This window comes from Catharus ustulatus, chromosome 14, assembly GCF_009819885.2.
Source record: "Catharus ustulatus isolate bCatUst1 chromosome 14, bCatUst1.pri.v2, whole genome shotgun sequence".
NCBI lineage: Eukaryota > Metazoa > Chordata > Aves > Passeriformes > Turdidae > Catharus > Catharus ustulatus.
The window spans coordinates 8,080,987-8,102,461 of record NC_046234.1 but is presented as its reverse complement, the minus strand read 5'-3'; the positions used below and the strand labels follow the sequence as shown (position 1 = coordinate 8,102,461).

The following is a 21,475-nucleotide window of genomic DNA, read 5'->3' as shown; positions in this document are numbered from 1 at the left end:
TGGTGGTGTGATTCTGGAACAAAGTAGAGAGAAAGAGGAATGTAAGTCTATAGGAGATAGATTTGATGTTGTTGGAGAAATAACTCACTGTGAGTGCTGTTTGTAGTATTTAGCTACATGTCAGGCTTAGTGTGAGGTACTGTCTTTCACTCTGAGCTGAGGTTACTTGAAGACAGATTGGGAGTTTTTACTTTAAGTAGTAGGGTAATCAGGCTCATTGCATTTACTGAATGAACTATCATCCAGTGTGTCTACATTAAAAACTGTTTTGTAGAGTTAAGATCAAATATTTGTTTTTGCTTTGGATGCTTTGCATTCTTGCTCATGGTTGGATTGGTGTTATGTGAGAAGGGAGGGTTGTGGGTTTATACTCACATACTGATGTAGCTGCAGACATACTTTATCCAAAAAGTAAAACAGTCCAAAACCTCAGATCAAAAGAGGAAGCCATTTTTTAAACCTCAAACAAAAGCAATAAATGGAAATAAGGATTAACTTTGTCAATTTTCACCCCTCCCTTAATAAATCACCAAAATCTTGGCTTTTATCTTAGATGGATAACACAATAGGCACTAGAGCACACCAACATTACGCAAATGCTTCATGTGCTATCAATTATTTTGGAAGGAGTCATCATCTGAATTGTGAAATGCTTTGACCTTTTTTAAATGAAGAGCGTAGGAAGAGGAGAGTGTTTGTTAGCAGTGAACAGGACTCTTGTCTCCATACCCACCCCCTCCCGACCTGTGGAGTCCTGTGGAGCCAGAGATGATCCCTGTTATGGGAGAAGGGGATAGGAGTGAAGTGAGAAATAAAATTCAGTGTGCTGCTAAAAAGCATTTGGATCTTGTGAAACCAAGAGAATACAATCAATGGGGATGCAGCTGTGCAACCCTGACTGTTGATGACTTTCAGTCTTTAGCCAGTAGGAAGGTGAATGTTCCTGATAGTTAGGAGAGCAGAGCAGGCCCATGTGCCTAGAGTGTGTTCTCTTGGAAAGGATTCTCTAGCAGATTTCTTGCTAAAATTAAAAGATGGCCAAAATGAATACACAGGGTGTGATGAAATAACAGAAATCAATTTCATTACAAATTTCCAGAGATATTCTGGATTTCAGATTTCATGTATTTACCGATTCAAAGTTATTTACTTTGAGCACTCATCTTTGCCAAGGCTGATATTCTTCATTTTAATTACACTGCTAGCCAAGTGGGAGTTGTATTTGTTTCCTTATGTTTCTGAAAACGATCTAATTTTTAGGCACTAGCACATATTGATTCCATCAACATTTCCCCAATTACTTTGAGCAGTAAGTCCTGTACTCTTCTCTCAGTTGGCAATGCTTGATTTCTTCTTAAGTTGGTTTCCATATATGGATGTCAATGCTTTGATTTTCAAAATTAATCTTGCTGGGTAGGTGAAAGCTGAATTAAATTAGGTATTTTCTAGTCTGACTCTTCCATATCACAGGTATTGATTTCAAACAGGCAGTCAAGCACTGCACCCATCTGGGCACATGGCTTCAGACTTTCTCTGAGGTGGCAGCAGCAGGACTGCAAACAGGGAGCAGAAACCAAGCATCTTGAACAAACAGCACCCTATGCAAACCATCTTATTTTATTATCAACTTCAGAGTTTATTAATTTATCAAACCAGGCCAAAGTGATACAACAAGTACATAAATAAGTACTGTAGCAGACATAAATCTCATGAAGAGAATGCAAAACATGACACTGTGTATTTTGTTGACTTTAGTGACCAGAAACCGGAAAAATGCAACACTGCATTTTACTAAATAATGCCTATGATTGTTTTTTGCATTTCTTAAGAAGTGTTTATTATAAAATAAATACACAGTCTGGATTCCACCAGTCCTGTCACAAATCCAAAAAGCAGGCTGCCTTCCTCTTAAAAAAAAAATTACAAACACCATACACTTTCCACTTTGTCTTTTTCCACCAGCTACAAACAGATGATGCCTGTTAGGTGAGAAATCAACCGCTGGTCTTCTCACTAGAACACTACAGTTCCTCAGAACTTCTTCCTAAAGATTTATAATAAAATTTTACAGTCCTGCAGCACATTTCAACCCAGTAGATGCCACGTGCAATCAGTGCTTCTTATGCCAAACTGCTTCTTCTACAGTTACACTGCAGCTCTGGTGCAGTGAGCTCTTAGGGCCTTTGTTTAGATATGCTGCACCCCTTTCCAACACCAGGACAGGACTTATGGAAGCTACAGTCCCCTGGAAAGGTGGTGGCACAATTCACTTAGCTCTGCTTTAAATGAACAGTGATAGAGGGTTTCCCTTAGCCAGGTGTTCATGCATTTCAACTTGCTGAATTTCCAAATAGCCTGTATGCCCAAACCCCATCTGCTCTCTGTCCAGGCCTAGGGACAGCTGGATGATCCTGAGATCACCCTGTATGTTTTCTCCTAATTCCCTTCAGGCTTTCCTTCACCTTCATGTCTGTTCTCCTCACTTGCTCCTCTCTGTTGAGAAGCCCAGCACCTCTCTCCTCCTGAGGCTCAGGCAGCATGGCCAGGCACTGGGTGCCATGGAGAAACCTGGTCCTGAGGCTTGCATTGTTGATGGAGACTGTCAGGGTCTGCTGCCCTAGCCAAGGATCCCCTTACAATGGTGAAGCTCTGCCTGAATAGGCTTTTGGTGTTCAGTATCAACCTCTCCCACAACTTCATCCCTTCAGGAATGTGGACACCCTTCAGTGGTGTCACTGGAAGAATGACAACTCTCAAAATCCTCGCTTGTCACTGTTGATTTCACTCCCTGTGAAGCCCCAGCCCCTGGCTCAGGCCATTTCCATAAAGCTTTGTTTCCTAGCATGTGTTTAAACAGCACTATTTCTGTCTGCTTGTAGAGTAGAAAATAGGAGAAAAAGCAGGCAGAGTCACTTGTATCTTGGGACTTAATCCAACATTGCAGCCATGGGGCAGTGCAGGATTTAGGTGAAAACAGTTTTCAAATCGTTACAATTACTCTGGAGATGAAAATCACCTCTCTTAAACACACTGTAGACATGCTATACTAAATTTAACAGAATCTCACAGATTTGAGTTTTTTCCCAAAGATAACAGTTATCCCAACAAGCAGTTGCTTGTGCTCTACAAGCCTATAGCTGTTTGCTGTTTGTCAGGGGAGAGAGCTGTCCTTGAAACACGAGAATTGAAAAGTCACCCTCAGAAAAATGCAGATTATGTTTGTAACAAATCAGAAAAAATAAATTAGGTTTTGTCACAACTTTTAAGGCATTATTAATTATTAATAAACCATGAGTTTTAGTGCTTTAGCTGTTTAGAAAATACTGCAAGTACTTCACTACTTTCTGCCGTGTCACTTTAGAATGTGGTTTACCAGCCAAGAGCATGTGTAAATAGGGCCCAGAAGAATGAAGTTATTAGGGTTATGATAGGGAGCTAACACTTTTAGAGAAGTGGGTGGAGGAAACAGTGAAAACCACTTAAAAGCAAACATTTGCTCCAATTGCTACAAAAATATAGTGATTGCCACTAACACCTGCTGTTCAGTTTATGGACTTTGTTTGCTCAACAAGAAGACATCATCCCAAAGGCAGGCTGCTAAAAAGTCTGTTAGTTTAAATCTGGTTTTTATGTCTCCAACATGAGTATTGTATCACTCTTATTTTTCCTCCACTACTACAAGAAATCCATGAGTCACTTCAACTCCAGAAATGGTATAAATTCAGGACAGGATATAATGCTCTCCATAGCTCCTGTACATTTATTAGGTGTCCTTCTTTTCATTAGTTTAAATAACTTGCCAAATGTAAAAATATTCTGTTTTCTCTTTTTAACTTGTAAAGAGATGCAGCTCTGGGAAAGCAATCCTTTTCTCCTTAATCCACCAGCAATACAGAGCCTTCTAGTCTTGGAGGAGATACTTGAATGGTTGACACAGACCACTACACATAAAGCAGCAAATCTGCTGTGCACGATGGGAATAGTTACTGCATTATAGTTTTGGGGTTTAGGGCAACTGTTGACTCAAGCAAAATAAGCCTGCAGTCCAGCTGCAGATCCAAGTTTTCATAAGTTTTCTTGTGTTTTTCCCTCCAATGCTGTTTCCCTTAACAGTGACCTTTTTCAGACTTTTCAAGGTACAAAACCTTTACCAAATCCTCGAGCTCAGTCCTGCACACTCTGCTTTCACACATTCGGCTGATCTGAGCTTCTCCCTCACTAAATATTTTCCACTGGCCTGAAAACAAAAACACAAAGGAGACAGGTATTGACTTAGAAAAGGGCACAGAGACTTTGAAGACATTTACAAGCACTCTGCGAACCAACTGATTCACAATCGTCAAAAAGGGACTGTCCAATCCTCCCATGGAAAATATTCAAAGCATCTTACAACCATGTAACATATTCCAGGCAAAACAACTTCAAAACAACTTTGTTAAAAAAATAAATATGGATCAGAATATTACTATTTTCTTTAATTAAGTAGTCCTGTAAGTTGGCTCTATTTTATGACACTGGATACCCTGGTAAACCAAAGTATTTAAAAGCTGGGAAGCAACACAGCCAAATGTTTCTACACATTTATGATAGTATTAATAGAAATGCATGCTGTCCTGGTAAATAGAATACTGCATTACAGATAACAATGACAAGTTTATGGAAGGCTGACAGCAAAAACCAGGGAATCTTTTATATGAAAACATATCTGTATCTCAATAGGTCTATAACAGTTAAGAGCATATTATTTCTGGGAAAAAGACTTTTTGACTAGAAAAAAATCATATAAAAAATGATCAGTTGTAATGCAAAAAAATAGGGATTAAAAATATATCTTGATTCAGTTAGCAAATTAGCTGAATTAGTAATTGCTAACTCCTGTCACAATCCCAAACTGGATGAAATACAAAAACCAAGTTGAATCAACAGTGATAAAAGAAGTACATATCCTTTTATAAAACACATTTTAATAATGAAGAAGTTGTTAAGAATATAGGAAAGTAATCTTTCAAACACAACACAAATGTATATAGAACCCCTTTAAAAATATCTGAATTTTTTCCATTCTAAATTACTTTCTAAAACACTGGGGTAACTTGACATGTTACATAAATAAATCCAAATTCTGCAGCTGTGCTGACCTTAGTCATATTTCAGATTTATGCTAGCATGGGCAGAAAAGATCCTATATTGTACTTTATCAAAACACAAGAGACTAAGACAGCATGTATAGGAACTACTGTTACATGTGTCTATATTTTAAGTTGCTGTATTTTGATTACTTAAGTCTAAACTTAGCAAATATTGTGGTGATATAATAGAGAAAAATTCAGTACATCCATTTGACTGGGCTGAGTAACAGAGAATGTTTTCCATGGGTATGATTATATGGAGAGTAGAAACTCCAGTAAGTCACAATTTTACTTACTAAGCGTTGTCCTTGTTATCAATTTGAAGTAAGGAAGTCCTTCAAATTCTCTCTTGGACAATTTTTCAATATAGAGGTGACGCAGAATCCCTTCAGCAAAGAAATGAGAAGTGTGTGTTACTGGAAATGTGCCCATTGTTCTAAACCTGGAGTGCTGTCCTGCCTTTTTGTAAAATTTTTAATCTACTCTTTTTTTTTTAAATTCTGTTTCTCTGTGCCTCTGTTTTTTGTCATTCCCCTGTAAATCCTCCTGTGAAACTGGGATTGCAGCAAGTTTGTGAGGGGTGTGAGAATTAGCCGATTCTTTTCCAAATTAGCTGAATCCTTCCTCATTATGAGTAAATGTAAGATTACAACAGAAGCCAAAAGTCACAGTGCCTTGGAGAAAAATAACATAATTTTGCAGTCAGATAACATTTTGAGCCATCAGGCAACATGACTGGCAAATCATTATTAGGCTTTGTGGCTTTTTAATACACAGGGTAGGTGTGAACCACCCAATGCTCTGTGATTTCTGCTCCCACTTTGGCTTTCTCCTTTAAGGCATGTAGAGATATATAATTTCCATGCAAAAGGGTTTACTATGTGAGGGTTTCCTATGTGAGGGTTTCCTATGAGGGTCATATGCTTTTTGCCTAAAGTAGATAGAGAAGATTTTTATGAGGTTGGAGATAATTTTTATTACACTGAAAATTCACTATTTGCAGCAGTGCTTAGAATTCTGAATGCTTCTCTATTTTGTTCTAATTTTACTGTTAGTCTAGTAAAAGATATTGTTTCCATCCCTAACACATATTTTGCCCATATTCTTTATGTACCATCATGGGTGTATCATCACTATGCCAGACAGGGTAGAAGTTAGCAGAACTACAGCTTTGTGTGTTCCTAATGAGTTTTGTACAGAAAAATTTGTATATGTTGGCAATGGCTGTAACAGTGATACCACAGAATAGCAGTGTCAGAATGCTTGGATCTGTACACTGTCCTGGGATTTTAATAGAAGATGATACACTGTTTAAAGAAAGAACTTGCTCAACTCACCTTTTCTAATTGTCCACACATGTATTTCTATTTGAGGTGGCTTTTCAATCTCTATTGCAATTTTCCTGATGGTTTCTCCTTCCTCTGTGAAAATGGATTCATAGACAGGAAATGTCTCTTTCCCACAGGAGTAATCTTTGTTGTCAAAGGTTTGACTTGGCACATCTTCTATTTGAAAAACAAAAAGCACAGAACACATACTACAACTGTAATCAAGTCTTCCAGAATTTACTTGGCATCAATAACCAAGAAGGGTTAGTTTGAAAGTAGGATGTTCATTTGTATGGCCACACAAATCCATCTCTAGCTGTTAACACAGACACTTAACAGTGTTCTTCCAGGTTCTGGTAGCCTGTCCATGGTGGCAAGACAGTTTCCTAAGGAAATGAGCTGCGTACAACAATGTGATCTGGGAGACTCCTCACAAGTTTTGAACCTGTTGTCTATGTTTCAAGCATATTTGAAATCATGTCAGAAATCTCAGGGTAATAAAAGAACTAAGTGAAAATTGGTGGTTGGTTAGAGTGAAGAGACCTGAATTAATGTTTTGCTGAAGAAAACAATCTGTGAGATTTGCATTTTGCTAGGCAGCAGCCATGTGGCCAGTGCAAGCCTGAGCCAGCCACAGTGCACATTATCTCTTGCCCACCTGGTAATGTTGTAGAGCATAAGTAGAAACTGTAACTATTCTTTTTGCAATTGGAAGTTGGACAGGAATATAGGATAGATTATTCAGTTTAGAGAGTCAGACCACTGTTTGTGGAAACACCTAATGATTATCTCCAGATATACAGGATAGACTGCAGGAAAAAGTTCAGCTTTCTTAAAAATGGGCACATAAGATCTCAAAAAACAAGGCAGTAACCTTTTTGCTGTTATTTTTTCTATTGAAGCCTTTGCTGGCTGTTCTTCCAATTAAAATATGCTGTGGATGTCTGCTTCACAAGTATTTAAAACACCTAGACATACACCTCCTGCCTCCTACTGCCACTGCATCATGTTTTTTTCCCAGTATGCAAGACTAGCAGGAGAAGATGGGAAGTGTGCATTCTGTGAATGTTTCTATATATGGCTGAGCAACTCATTTCCTCAGAGCATTCTCGCCCAGTACATTACCAAACAAACACACAAATGGGTACAGAAGGGAACTGGACAGTCCTTTAAGACTTGTAATACATGCAACATGGCTTTTCATTTGGCAAACCATCAGCAGAATCCTTTTAGATTTTTCACTAGCTGTAAGCATTTATTTTAGTAATGTCTGCGTAAGTTTTATCATAGACACAATGCTAAATCTGTGCTAAGTCAGTATTTATTTTAAGGATTAAGTTATGTAACCGACACCAATCAGAGTTTTGAATCCTTCTGGTCCATTTTAAAAAGCAGAAATTATGTGATTGCCATATGGATTTTACAAGACAGAAAATGATTTGAAGGTTCTGTGGGCACTGTGGTGGGGGAAGGATGGGAGTCTTTTGGCAGTAATGAACTTTCTGTATACATTCCTGTAATACTCTCTGGAAATGAGCATCATGAAGTCGTGTTAATAGCGAGAGAAAGGCAGTGACCGTTCATGCCCCAGCATCATGTCTCCTGTGAGGAGCAGCAGCAAGAGGAGAGGTGGTCAGGCACAGAGGTCTCTGTACATGCACACTGGAACGTGGCACAACTGCTGCTGTTCACATCAGAGCTTGTAATCAGGAGGCTTGAGCCAAGCCCTTTAACATGCACAGCAAAAACGTGGTCTGTGATCAACTTTGTTTTACCTGGACAGACTTTACAGCATTTTCCTTCTACTTTCTGAGGGTATTTGCAGGGATATTGCTCTGGACAATGAATTTTCTTACATTCTTGCTTGGTGATATTGCAGGTGCACAACACACACTCTACGATTCCAAAGGCCCGGAGATTGGGATGCCAAGATTCACCATGTGAGTATGTTTTGCCATTTGAAACACAAACTACAGAAGAAAAGAAAAAGAAGAAAAGGGACAACTGGAAAACGTATGTTCATTGGCTACCTATCTATAAATATTCACTTGATTAATGCACATTTGCTGAAAGTAGTGTCTCCATACATCATCTGTTAGCATCTCAGGCCCATTTCCCTGCTTGTTAATTTTAACTTGTAGTTCCTTTACTTAAAATGAATCTGAGCCAGTAGTCACCCTTTCCTGAGCAGTGTTTTCTTGATGCCAACTCTGCTGATGCTGATGTCCATTATATTTTGAGGAAGATGGTGAAGGTATCTGAGTCAAGTGTCTGACTAGCTCCCCCCCAGTTGATGCATTTTAGTTCTGCATTAACCAGATTAGAAAACCCACTCCCTTTCCCTCATATTCTCAGTTCACACATAGGACACAGCCTGCTACAGTGGTTTTGGCTGCATTTGAATCAAATTTGCAGATGAGAGGTTCATGTCATTTGCTACTGAGTCATCTGCACAGCTCCAGCCATTTGCTGAACATGGCCTTTGCAGTGAGAGCAATGCCATCAACTGGATGGATAAGTGATACCTGGGCCTTTTATTGCTTATACATGAGAGTTCTTCTACATAGCACACAGAAAATAACACAGAATACTTGCAAAATGAAGTTTAATTCCTTTGTGGAAATATATATGCTGATAGGTATATAAATTCATTTGGCTTTTGGAATCACAAGAAAATATGAAAAGATGCATATGGGACTGAAATGTCATTCCGAAAGCTTTTAAGAACTTCAGAATATTTATTCATCAGAGCCCCTGGGAGTCAGAGAAATACAGCTGACACAAAGAGAGTGGAAAAATCCATGCCTGGTAGAAGCCACTTTGGGTCACCCAGCAGTTGATGGGAATTAAATCACTTTACACCATGTTTCCATTTGTCCCATAAATCCTACTTCTTTTTTTTAAAATATTTTATAAACACAAAGAAAAATACAAACTAATCCTAACAAGGTGAAAGAAAGGGCACTGCCTGATTTGTAAAAGCAACAAAAGTGAAGCTGGGATATGTTGTAAATATTTCCAATTCTTCTAATATGCCATCATTTTCATTAACTTTTTTATTTGTAAAATATTTTCCTATCTTGCCTGTAACTTTCAAAAGCAATTTAATTTTTATCTGTAATCCAAAATTTATATCTAACTGGCAACAGATGTAACCAATTGGTTTATACTTTAGTGAGTTACTGAGATTTATGGGGAGTGGTTTTTGCAATATATTTCATGAGCTTATGCTATCATTTGGTTTATAATTTGCTACTTTTTAACTCTTTTTTAAGACATGGGGTTTTTTTAGAGGTAGGAAACAGTTTTGTTTCTCAAACAAAATGTATACGAAGAGCATGGGAGAAAAAACTATAAATGAAAAAACTGGTAAGTACTCAGCTGGCTCAGCAGGCTTCTTACATGCTTAAATAGCATATTACTGCTTTTTTGTATGCTTACACGGACTTCTTTTCCCCCAGAGTTCTCCAGATCCTTTATGGACATAAATACTTCCTGAGTTCTCCCTGACAGCGGAAGGGATAATACATGACATTGTATGGATACATACTCTCTGTCTTTTAAGGGTTATTTGACACAGAACAATTAAATAAATACTCTGAGGTAGCAGATGAAGCCTCTAGTAGATGCCAAATACTGGCAAATAACTTCTAGTTACCCTGTTTTTAGTGCTGTTCATGCTCAGAATGATAAATCTATATCCACACAACCACATAGTATTTGCATGTCAGGAGAATTGTTGTGTGTTTAACTTGTTGAATGTGTCCCAAGGCACGTGTGCATTAATTAATAAAACACTTGTTAACTGCACAGGAACAAAAGAAAACACATGGTCAGCATTCCTGTTTCTATCATGGGGATCTCTCAGACACTCTCCAGGCAGTGAGTGTCTGAAGTTACACTGCATCCAGAAATATGCTGTTCATCTGTATGCCCTTTATTTGCTGAAACAAGTCAGTCAGAAACTGCTTTGATGATGTCTTCATGTGTGAATTACATGTCAAAGACATTGCACTGTGTGGAGATTCCTGCTCCTAGATTCACCATAAAACACTGGCATGATCTGAAAGCTTTTTCATGCTTGTTCAGGTGGATAATAAAGATCCTATAGCCAACATTCCTTCTGTTAGTTAATACCTTAAAAGATTAGTTGGCCCTAATGCAAGGGATTTTAACTCTTTGTGGGTAGTTTCTAAGTGTATGCTGGCTGGTATTTCTGGGTAGATGCTCTTCTGAGCATGTGTTTTTGCAGCTATTTCTTTTATAGCAGACCTCTGTTTACTGAGGTACATGCCCTGTGTGGAACTGAGCATCCCATCCTTTTTACTGTACAAAACTTGCTGTCCCACTAATTGGTGAACTGGTATTTTCCCTTTACTTTTGTCCTTCCTGTAGTGCACGAGGAATAAGACTTGAATACAGTTTGCCACGTGGGCTTAAAATTCTGCTGTCCCCAAAATGTCGCACGTCCTATATTCTGTTAGCAGAAGGGACTAAAGGATTCGTGGAGTGAGATTCATTACATTGGTTAAATTTGCCTCTCTACAGTTCAGGGATCCAGTACAGGCTAATTGCCTACTCTGCCTGTTGTGTTAGTCATGGGGGACAAAGATCATCCCTTGTATCCCACTGTCTCAGGAAACTTGTTTAAGGTGGGGGAAGACATAAGACTGTCTTTCATTAAAATAATTTGCTAAGTCTCAGAGGAAGAAAACCTTCTGATACTGTGGCAAAGCTTTATGGTCTGAGATTTGTGGGGCAGTTGAAATATAAGCTGTTTACAGCTATAAAAGTTACAAAATAGGAGAGAGTGTAAAGAAATTAACCACAAACAATTTCCTCCAGGACAAGTCACTGTGTGAACAAGTGAATGAATCTAAAGGCATTGTGGTGTCCTTTGTGGCACAAAGCACTCACTTCCCTGGCAGCCACCACATGAACTCTCAGAATTATGGGGCACAATCCCACAAAGTAACTCACACAGCAACACAGTTTTTGCAGAGTGAAATGCATTGTTGTACTACATGTGTAGGCAGAATTTATCTCAGTCAAGAAGGAATTCAATATTCTCAATAGCTTATTGCTTTTGCCTGCCTGATTTGCATTGTATTTCTCAATACCAGTGCGAATTTTCAAGATTCTGCTGTATATTTTGAGATGCTTTTTAAGCTCCAGGTGACTGATTCCTGACCCAGAGCAATACTGTAAGAAGTGCTTGTCTTTACCTCGTCCGTGCTTATGCTTGTTGTTGATGACGATCTGCACTATTGTTCCCGAGGCCTGCTGGGGATCCGGGAGGACTCCGCGGTTACTCCTGGCACTGGGAAATCGTGCAATGTTCACGACCTGCCTGGCAGAGCTGGGTGTCAGGTCGTAATGGGAGCGATGGTATGAGTGTCTCTGTTAGGAGAGAGAAAGAGAGCAGGAAAGTACATCTCATTCCAAAGAAAAAGGGGCATGAGTAGGGAACGACTACTGCTGGACTAAAAGTAGCTGTAGTAGTGCATGTTTTCTAGAGCAAAATCACTGCTTCTTTTCAGAGAATCATTTCCAAAATGCCCATGAAACTGAAGGTTTCCTATCACAGTGCTTATTTTATAGATGTGATTCTTCCCACTCATCCAAAGATCTGCTGGATCATGTATTTAAGTAGTGCACTTAATGTTTAAAAACCCTTCAGATTCTCTCCAAATGCTCTTACAAAAATAATCTCTTGAGCAGTAAGTTGTTAATGGATACTTTTACCACCAAAGACAGTGAAGTCTTATAGTAGATATCTATGTGTGTATGTGAACTGGGAAGCAAGTATTTGCAATTACTATTTAAAAGCAATTCCTGCATTGCAAACCAATACTGTCAAATTTTATTCTTATACAGCATATACAGAAAAAGCCAACTCCAGAGATTTCAGGAGCTCCTACTCTAATTCAACATTATTCATGAATTCAGGTTGACTGAAAGAAACCTATTTTGGGCTAGATTCACAGAACCTAGAATGAGGCAGTAGGTATTCAGATCCATTATTATCCTTTTCTCCTTTCCCCCAATGTACTGCCATGCACTGCACAGTAAGAAAACCTGTCTTTAAACTGTAGGTCCCACTTACAGCTTCCCTGTTGGCTGGCTGCCGAAATATATCTCCATCAGAATGTTCCCATGATAATTCTCCATCTCCTGTACACAAAGCAGAACAGTATCCATTAGAGGATTAACTGTGCAACACCTTGGGCGATACAGAGGGGAGAAGTCTCACCTGGCTTTACAGCTGCAACAGGGTCTAGTCAGTAGCAGAGGAATGAATGTGAAAATCAGCAAATTTTGATAGTAATATACTTGACCATGCAGGGAGCAGAAACTGAACTCCCAGTTTCCTCCCCATGAGCAATGCTAGATCATTGCAAATATTTTTTTTAGGTTTGCATTTCATAGAAAACACAGAGGAGAGATAAAAGAGCTTCTGCCATACTGAAAAGGTAGATTATGAGATTAATGATCATTTAAACATTTTAAATAAGAGCAGGAATATACATTTAAAAAGCCCTGGATCACTGCAGAGAGTGGGTCACCTCTAGTGCATAATCTGATGTCATCTCACCTCTCATATGGAAATCCTAATGAACTGGTTTCTCATTAGTGACTGTCTGAAGTGACTGCATAGCTTTGTACTTTGAAAATCAGATTGATTTTTGTAACTGGAAGAGGCTGGTTTCAGATACAGCCCACATAACTATCTGGTAATTGACACCAGACAATTACCAAGGATTTACTTTAATTAACTGTCAATGTGGTATATTTAAAACAGTATACCACTGTATTTCTTCCTGGGTACAGAACTATCATTTTGCTTGTTTGAGATCAGGCGGCTTCACAAGCAATTTGCTTGGCAAAAACTTTCAAGATCTGTAAAGATACTGTGGAGTAACATGGCAAAGCACCAAAGAATGAGGAACAATCTGTGTGCAAAGGAGCACTGCAGAGAGATCCTCATCCTTGTTCTGTCTGAGGCGACATGTCCACGCAGCACAGAGCACTGCTCTCCTGAGAGATCAGCAGGTCCTCCATGGTGCCATACATAAGTTAATTACCAATGCATGGGCCCCAGAGTAAGCAGCTCTGTCAGCCTGCTGCACTGACAGTACTACACAGCTGCAGTGCAGGACCTCATTCCTTCCAAGTGTGCAGGGCTCTCTCTGCATCCTGCTGCTTTATTAGCAATGATGCACTCTCAGGTGCTGGCTCAGCCCTCCACTGCTCAGAGCTTTTGGTTCAGTTTGTGCACTCAGTCAACTCCTCAGGTCAGGGGCTGTGGGACTGTGCTGGTTGGTGTTATGCAACTCTTGCACCATAGAGAAAATTGTACAACCAACTAGATAATACTTATATTTACCATGCAATAGTACTGAGTTCAAACGACCAGAGTATCAAAAGAATATAGCAGCACAAAGGTGCAAGCAGGAGAATTTTTCAAAGCATTCCAGCATCACAGATATTATGAGTGGCACTTCTGAAAAGCACAGGTACCTTTAGGTGCTTATCTGCATCTTTCAGAACAGGTCATAGATGCTTGGATACCCTGGAAGTGGTGATTCAAGTGCCATAATACTAATAGTGAGATAAAAGACATTTAGAAATTCTCAGACATTTTGGGCTTTTAGATAGACAGTTAGGTTTAGACATTCAGACAGGCTGGGAAGGCACCTAGAATCAAGTGTCCTGTGTGTACAAGATCGAAAATGCAATTGCTAGTAAAATACTGAAGTCACCTGACCATTGTCTGACACCTAATTTAATTTGGAGTAATTGCCCTTGCCTCTGAATTGAAACTCTTATGTCTTGAACAACTTGAGTAGGTCTGGTAACTTGCTGGATAGAAGCTCATCTTTTATTACAAAGCTTTTCTACCCAGAGTAATGGCAGCTATTTCAATACATCATTTGAAGCCTTGATTTACCTCATTAGGGAGTTGCAACTTTATCATCAGAGCATTCTCACCTTGTTTCAATTTAGGAAAACAAAGGTAGCAATGTTACCTTGCTGGCACTGGAAGGGCAATTTCTCAACATGCATTGGATTGTAGTTACATGGGAAACTTGCAGACAGTGTCCTGAGTGACAGTGCTGATGCACAGACAAGGCTCTGAAAGGGCAAGGAGTAAATTCAGAGCCTGTCCTTCTGTGACTGTTCTTGAGACTGTTCTTGAACATACCTCTGCAAACTGGACAGCAGGACTCCGGAACAGAAACTGGGAAAGAGCAAGTTAATTTGGGACAAGTCTTCAATCCACAGTACACATTTCCTTCCTGTCAGTAAAACACAAAAGGGAATTTAGAAGCAATCATCAATTGTCTGGTACTGTATATTCATTTTTTTATGGACATGCTTAAATCTGTGTTTACATAAATGCCACTCTATGCAAAAGCAGAATATTAGATTAGAGCAGTCTGTTCAGTACCTGGCCATGAATTCTTAGTTCATGAAGAAGAATATGATGATTATTTTATGAGAGGAAGTAGACAGTTGCCAATAGTTGATATTGAAGAGCTGACTGGATTAAGAGACATGTTTTGGTTCAGACAGTGGCTCTGAAGAGTCACTGGGTAACTGCTCAAATACACTGGATTTGAATTGTGACATATCAGGAATGGCTCTGTGGCCCAGTGCCGGTTCAGAGTTGCCCCCTCCCAGCCTTGGGGCTCTTTACTTATCAACTCAGTCTAAATGAAATCAGTCATTGGTTCAGTGCTATATTTTCCAGTTAGGCTGAAGGGAAATATTCCATGTATGCCAAGCAGCAATATTTTACCTGCTGCCTCTGCACTGTAAGCTCAGTTACAGCAGATGCAGGGTATGGATTGTGCACTGTGTTTAAGAGGTCATCTGGCATTTATTTACCAGGTACTGCACACTAGCTCTGAGCACTCTCATGAGTTTCAGCATTATTTCTCAATTCCAAGCCTTTGCTCTGCACTGCTTGTATTTCAGTGTCAGATCTTCTAGAAAAGAAAACTGGAGCATAGACAGCAAGGATCTGTCAAATCATATTACTTACTGAGCAGCTGCACTGGGCACACTGGTTTGCTTGCTTATTTTGGAAAAGCCCCTCAGCCACAAACATTTCTCCATGGTGGTAGGTGGTACCATTGTATTCACAGGATTTCCCGGTGATTTTGCTGCTTACTGAGAAAAGGGAGTCTTCTGGAAGCAAGGGGAAAGGAACATTTCATGCAAATGTTCTCGATAATTCACAATGTCAAAAGTACAGGGGATGAAAAACTTCCCTTCTCTCTCATTTCTCTTTGTTATGGAAGGGTAAGTTTTGTCACACTGCAAAGTTCAAGTGATACGATACTAACATGCTAAACTTTGGTAAATCACACTTTGAGTTGACCCTCCCAGTTAATCCGAGGATGCTGATGACCAACTGCAATGCCAGCACTAATGGCCTGTCTCAGTCTGCAGTGTTTTCCCTTGTTCTACAGCATTTGGTATGAGGACAGAGGGGCATGGTTATGTGCCTACTTGTTACATGTACGTGGCTCTTTCATGCCTTTATGTAAAAGGCATTAAGTGCAGCATACACACAGCATCAATCCCACTATCAGTAGCACTGTTCTAGCAGGGCTTCCCCCTTCTTACTACTGGGTACTGATATTGTTCTTTTTAAAAATTATTTCTAGTATTATAGTCCAGAGAGAACTTAATTAGAAGTTAGCAAGTTGTGCCACAGGGCATGGATGATTCCCTGCCATCCACAGGCACAAATCTTTTGGTAGAGGAGCAGCAATAATGACAATGGGACTGCCAAAAGAGAGCTATGTACTAAGTAATTGTTTGTTCCTAGTGGCCTTCACAATTAATTGCTGCTGCTGTTTTCAAAATGGCCTTCTCAAAAGTTGATTTTTCTCTGACATGCATTTTAATGTTGGATGAACAGATGAGGGAACTTTGCAGAATTCAGTGCATATGACAAAGTGCACAGTATGGCACTGTCAATTCAACTCTGAAAACTCCTGATTCAACTCAGTATCATATTGAGTTCTGCATCACATGGGTTAAACGTTTTTTTAAGACATAAAGCTATACATACCTTATGCTAAAACATCCCATATATTGTTTAGCTATTAGCAGTTGATAAACTGTGTAGAGGAAATACAGCTGACCCATGAAATGTAAGTTACTTGATACTGCTTGGGCAGTAAACCTGGCACTACATATTTATATTCACATGAATTTAGCATCTCAGCATGGGAAAAGACATTTCAAACAAGGGCTCTGTGGAAATAATAGTGGAGTGTTTATTCTCTGGAGCCCAAATCACAGCAATTTTTTAGGAATGCAGCTGAAATTTCAGTCAGAGGGTTTGGGCTTTCACGTAAAAGAAACCTGGCCTGAAAATTCAGGTTTTCCTACAGTCCCTTTCATTATCTGTCAAGTAAACCTGGAGATTTTTTTTTTGTGAAACCATGACACCACAGAATGTAAGTTTTTTAGCTGTGAGCTCAAGTGAAAAAGCAGTTTCCTGCTGGTACACACTGGCATTAAACGCTGTCATTTAGTTTTCCATAAAGGCATATATTAATTACATTGGTCCAACAAATAATAATACTTTAAATGGTAAATGTCAAATCTGTCAGTGGAACATACATGTACTACAATATTGAGAGTGTATGGGGTCAGCAAAGTCCATTCTGTAGGAGACTGGCAGAAGTCAGTTAGGGTTCCTTGCCTGATATTTCATTGCCTGACACGCATGGTATTTGCACTTCCACAACTGAAGCACTGGATACACCATTATTTCAATGCAATCAGGAGTGTGGAATGATACCTTTCCAAAATCTTGTAAGGAGCAGAGAGCCCTGACAACACCTGTGTTTGGCATAGAAATGCATTGCTTTCAGCACTTTCTGTATGATTTGCTTGTAATGCACAGTCTGGAATGGCAAGATGTATGCTCTAATTAAGATATCCTTCGAAAGTCATCAGCAAAAGACTTAACTGACAAATTCAGCTACTACTTAGGCACAAATATTGGAAAACAATGTATAAAGAGGCACTTTTCAGGATTGTGATGCCTCCCAAAACTTAAATCTCCTTCTTGGGTTTTCTGAGAGTCATCTCATGGAAAGCAGGAGGAAAGACTGACAAACCTTTAGTTATCTCCTTGCCCTTGGGCAACTGGAAGAGCAGAAGACTGGAAAGAACTGAAAATGGAAGGAGAAATGAAAGGATAACACAGATGGTCGTTGACTGGAGATGAGGCCCTGTTCACACAGCCTCCACAGGACATTGCTGTGCCCATGTGGGATGCCTGTCCAAAAGCAGAGTGTGGCTTGTGGTCTGACATTTGCAAAGACCAATACCTGAATGACTCACCATGACTCTTCAGAGAGTTAGATGAAGACAGTAAATTTTACTGCAGATTTACCTTGGCACATCAGTTCTGTAGGAAATCACGAAATGCCTTTAAACTGTAGCTTCTAAATAAGGAAGGAAGAGATTGAAGCTTTTATTGCTTGGAAAAGATGGCAGAGAGAGTTGCACTAGGTAGCTGTTTTCATCTATGTTTCTTTTAATCGATCACAGAGTTGGACCTGTGATAGCTAAATCATTCCATGCAGTCCAAAGCACATGTACATCTGCCTGTCTGGAATTTGGGATGAAATTCTAGGGTTATTTTAAACCAGAGAATCACAGGATCATTTAGGTTAGAAAGAACCATTAAGATTGTCAGGTCTGACTGTCAACTCAGTACCACCACCACGTTCACCACTAGACCATGTCCTCAAGTGCCATATCTATATGTTTTTTGAACACTTCCAGGGATGAGGATGCCACCACTTCCCTGGGCAGTCTGTTCCAATGCTTCACAACCCTGTCTGTCAAAACATTCTAAACACATGTAATGTAAACCTGCCCTGGTACAACTTGAGGTCATTTCCTCTCATCCTGTCACTTGTTACTTGGGAGATGAGACTGACCTACCTCATTACAACTTCCTTTCAGGGAGTTGAAGTCTTATTTGATGAAATAATTGTAAGAAAAGTCAGTTTCAATTACAGGACATAAGACCATGATTCAAGTCCTATGCTGCACATTAAGTGACTGGACATAATTCATTATTGCACAGAGACAGGTCTTAAAGAAGTTTTCAAATCAAGACCACATTACTTGTTATTGCAAAAAAATATATACAGTCATATATTGGAGATGGCATACTGGAGAGCACAACTGATCTTTTCCAAAAACAGCATTTGCCTGGAGCTGCAAGGAAGATTTGTTTATTTTCTGAGTCCAAATGTAATTTCTGTCTGGTGCAATTTTTCTCTCTGTCTAATTTTGCTGTTGTGTAACTTTCTTCAACTCAGACTTGGTTTCTTTTCTAATGTTTTTTAAATCATGGCTAATTAGAGGAGTTCAGACTCCCCCATGATATCATATTCTCCTGTAGAATGTGAAATTAAGAGTCACTGTGGATTATTTTATTAAGTGCCATGTTTGAGCTTCAAAAAATTTTGTCATTAATACTGATATCAGCATACATTATTCTGTGCCTAAGAAAAGACAGGTTAGAATCAGATTAATTAACTGCAAATATACTGCATTGCTCAAAGCTCTATTGCTAAACCTTGCTTCCTAATCAGGACTGTTCCCAAAGCTTTATCTGGTATTTTAATGGTGCTGACTAACATTGCTTTAATTAGCTGCCTCTGTAAAGTGCCAGGGAAACCATCTATGTGAATCCTTTTAATTAACTGGGTTCAATCTGAGTTTTTTTTTCTGGCATTCTTAGCATGTCAGTGGAAGCAATGTACAATGTAATGGGTAAAAGATGCTATAGCATCAATTGAAAATGAAATAGCTCTGTTTCTGTGGTTGGCATTTATTCTGTAAGGGCTTAGACTTCTATATAGAAGTTGAGAGGCCATGCTTATATTTGCCTACCATTTTAGCATGATCAAGGTAAGACCATGAGTCTCCAATATGGACAGCAGTGATTTATCAACATTAGCATTAGGTAATGTCAGGAGCCAAGATGTACAACCTGGGCTTCACATGACCTGATACAGATTTCAATTTATCCTGTGAGTAACTTCAGAGTTGTTAAGCCTGGCTAAAGAAATCCTTCAGATTTTACAAACAGACAATAGAGTACAACTGTATCAAAAATGGATTAGCTTTGAAACAATTATTTTTAACAAAGCAACTGGAGACTGTGGTGGCTGTGCCTGAATCCTTATGTGCAAACATTCCTCTCTTTCAAACATGGGATTCTGTCTAGCTTCTTTTGTCTACCTGGGCTGATTTTCACTGATGTCCCATAGACACAAGGTAAATTCTAGGCTCAGTGAAGCCAACAGAAATCTTTCCTTCAGGATTCAGCCAACATACGTGCTTGAATGCTGTTTTTTTGAGATTGATGCTTGCACTTAGAGGAACTGTTCATCTATACAAACAGGATTTTTATCAACTAAGACATGTAGCAGAACTTTATGTGAAAGTCAACTATGAACTAGAAGTTCATACAAGTACAGTTCACAGATTTCATTGTGGTTCATTTGACAGAGCATGCAAAGAAACAGTATGGCAAAGTCTACCATGAAGGGATGCTACCTCAGTGTGAATTGCAGCACCAATGCTTTCCTGATAGTCTGACAAAACAGTGTTAGATATGAATTTCAAAAACCACAGAAATTTTCTGGTTCAGCGGAATCTGCTTCAATCACATATTTTTTCATAGAAACCTGTCTGGGTTCCTGATGGTCTGCCCATGACTTGAGGTGTCCTAGGGCCAAGGTTTGAGGGAAGAGTCAATAATGTACACATACCCAACTTTTCAGTCCTCTGGGAGAAACAGATTCTGTATCACATGGATCACAGTCACTTTTGGAAACATCATCTTTCAGTTTTTATGTTTACAATTCTATTCCTTCCTGGGTTGTTACAAAAACTTGGTCCTGAGATGCTTTACCCTTACTTGGATATGAAGCAGAAGAGCATCAATTATTTGTTACTAATCCCTTGAATAGCTTAGACAAATTCCATGGGCAATTCCTGATGTTTGAAACACTGGTAACTTCTGCAAAAGTATTTATGTGCAGAGAGTGAAAAGCAGTAACCAGCTATGAGCAATCGAACCTTTTGGGAAATGGGGAATGCCTTATTTGAGGAGTGGCTTTAGGATCCAGGACTTACTGCATCAATTATGTGCTGAACTTGGATCCTTCTGGATAATTACTAATGAAGAATTTAGGACAATACCTTACAAACTGGGAAAACCACCTCAGAATCAGTACAGTCACGGCATGATGATCAGTAAAGTGTTTATGATGTGACATCTGAAAACAAAAAAATCAGCTGCTTTTAGGTGGTCCTTGCCATTGGAGATGAGACATTTTGGCTTTCTGATAGTCCTTCTGCTTAGCTGTACTGACCTGCAGCCAGTAGCATGTTGAAGGAGTGTTCTCCTGAAATGGATGCTGCACACATTGGTCGGTGAAGGCGCAAGCAAAGCTCATGCTACTGGGACCTTGCACAGCACCTCAGGAAGGGTCTGTGGGATTTTACTGCATCTCTGTAAGGTCCTTTCTTGTACAATATTCTGTCCATTCATGTTAGTACTTAACACTCTCACTACAGCTTATTTTAGTATCAGAACATCTGGCAAAGAACATTTCTTAAAAATTCTACAGACTCTTGGCTTGCTGGCTTAGAAACTATTTTTAAACTGCAACATTCAGAATCACCTATTGTCATTTAATGAAAAGGATATGCTTTTAGTGTCCAGCAGAAAGGCTGGGTGCCCAGTCTGGCCTGGGTTTTACAGTTTGTCTATTTTATTAGCCACTCTTACAAAAACAATCAAGTGCTAAACAATATGAAATTAATCACAAGGTCTAATGCCTTAAGAAACTTACCATACTGGGAACTATTGTGCAGATAATCTGTTTTTTTTTAAAGCAGACAGATGATAGGTTATGAATTTGAATCCAGAAAGGATTTTATGAAACATGTTTTCTG

At 39.2% G+C, this 21,475-nt stretch overlaps 1 protein-coding gene across 5 annotated transcripts in view; it reads right to left on the bottom strand.

The window, feature by feature from the left end:
* Nucleotides 1-1,612: 1,612 nt before the first annotated feature.
* CHRDL1 (chordin like 1) overlaps nt 1,613-21,475 on the bottom strand; it is a 36,511-nt gene continuing 16,648 nt past the window's right edge. For 2 of the 5 annotated variants that reach the window (XM_033072643.2, XM_033072646.2), the window contains 8 exons: nt 15,507-15,649; nt 14,664-14,757; nt 12,564-12,631; nt 11,683-11,857; nt 8,233-8,427; nt 6,467-6,634; nt 5,426-5,515; nt 1,613-4,237 (listed from right to left, as the gene is read on the bottom strand). In XM_033072643.2, coding sequence (XP_032928534.1) covers nt 4,107-4,237; nt 5,426-5,515; nt 6,467-6,634; nt 8,233-8,427; nt 11,683-11,857; nt 12,564-12,631; nt 14,664-14,757; nt 15,507-15,649 — 1,064 coding nt within the window. In that variant the 3' untranslated portion in view covers nt 1,613-4,106. Of the gene's footprint in view, nt 4,238-5,425; nt 5,516-6,466; nt 6,635-8,232; nt 8,428-11,682; nt 11,858-12,563; nt 12,632-14,663; nt 14,758-15,506; nt 15,653-21,475 lie in introns of all 5 variants that reach the window. The other 3 variants (XM_033072645.1, XM_033072642.2, XM_033072644.2) reach the window with 2 other exon arrangements.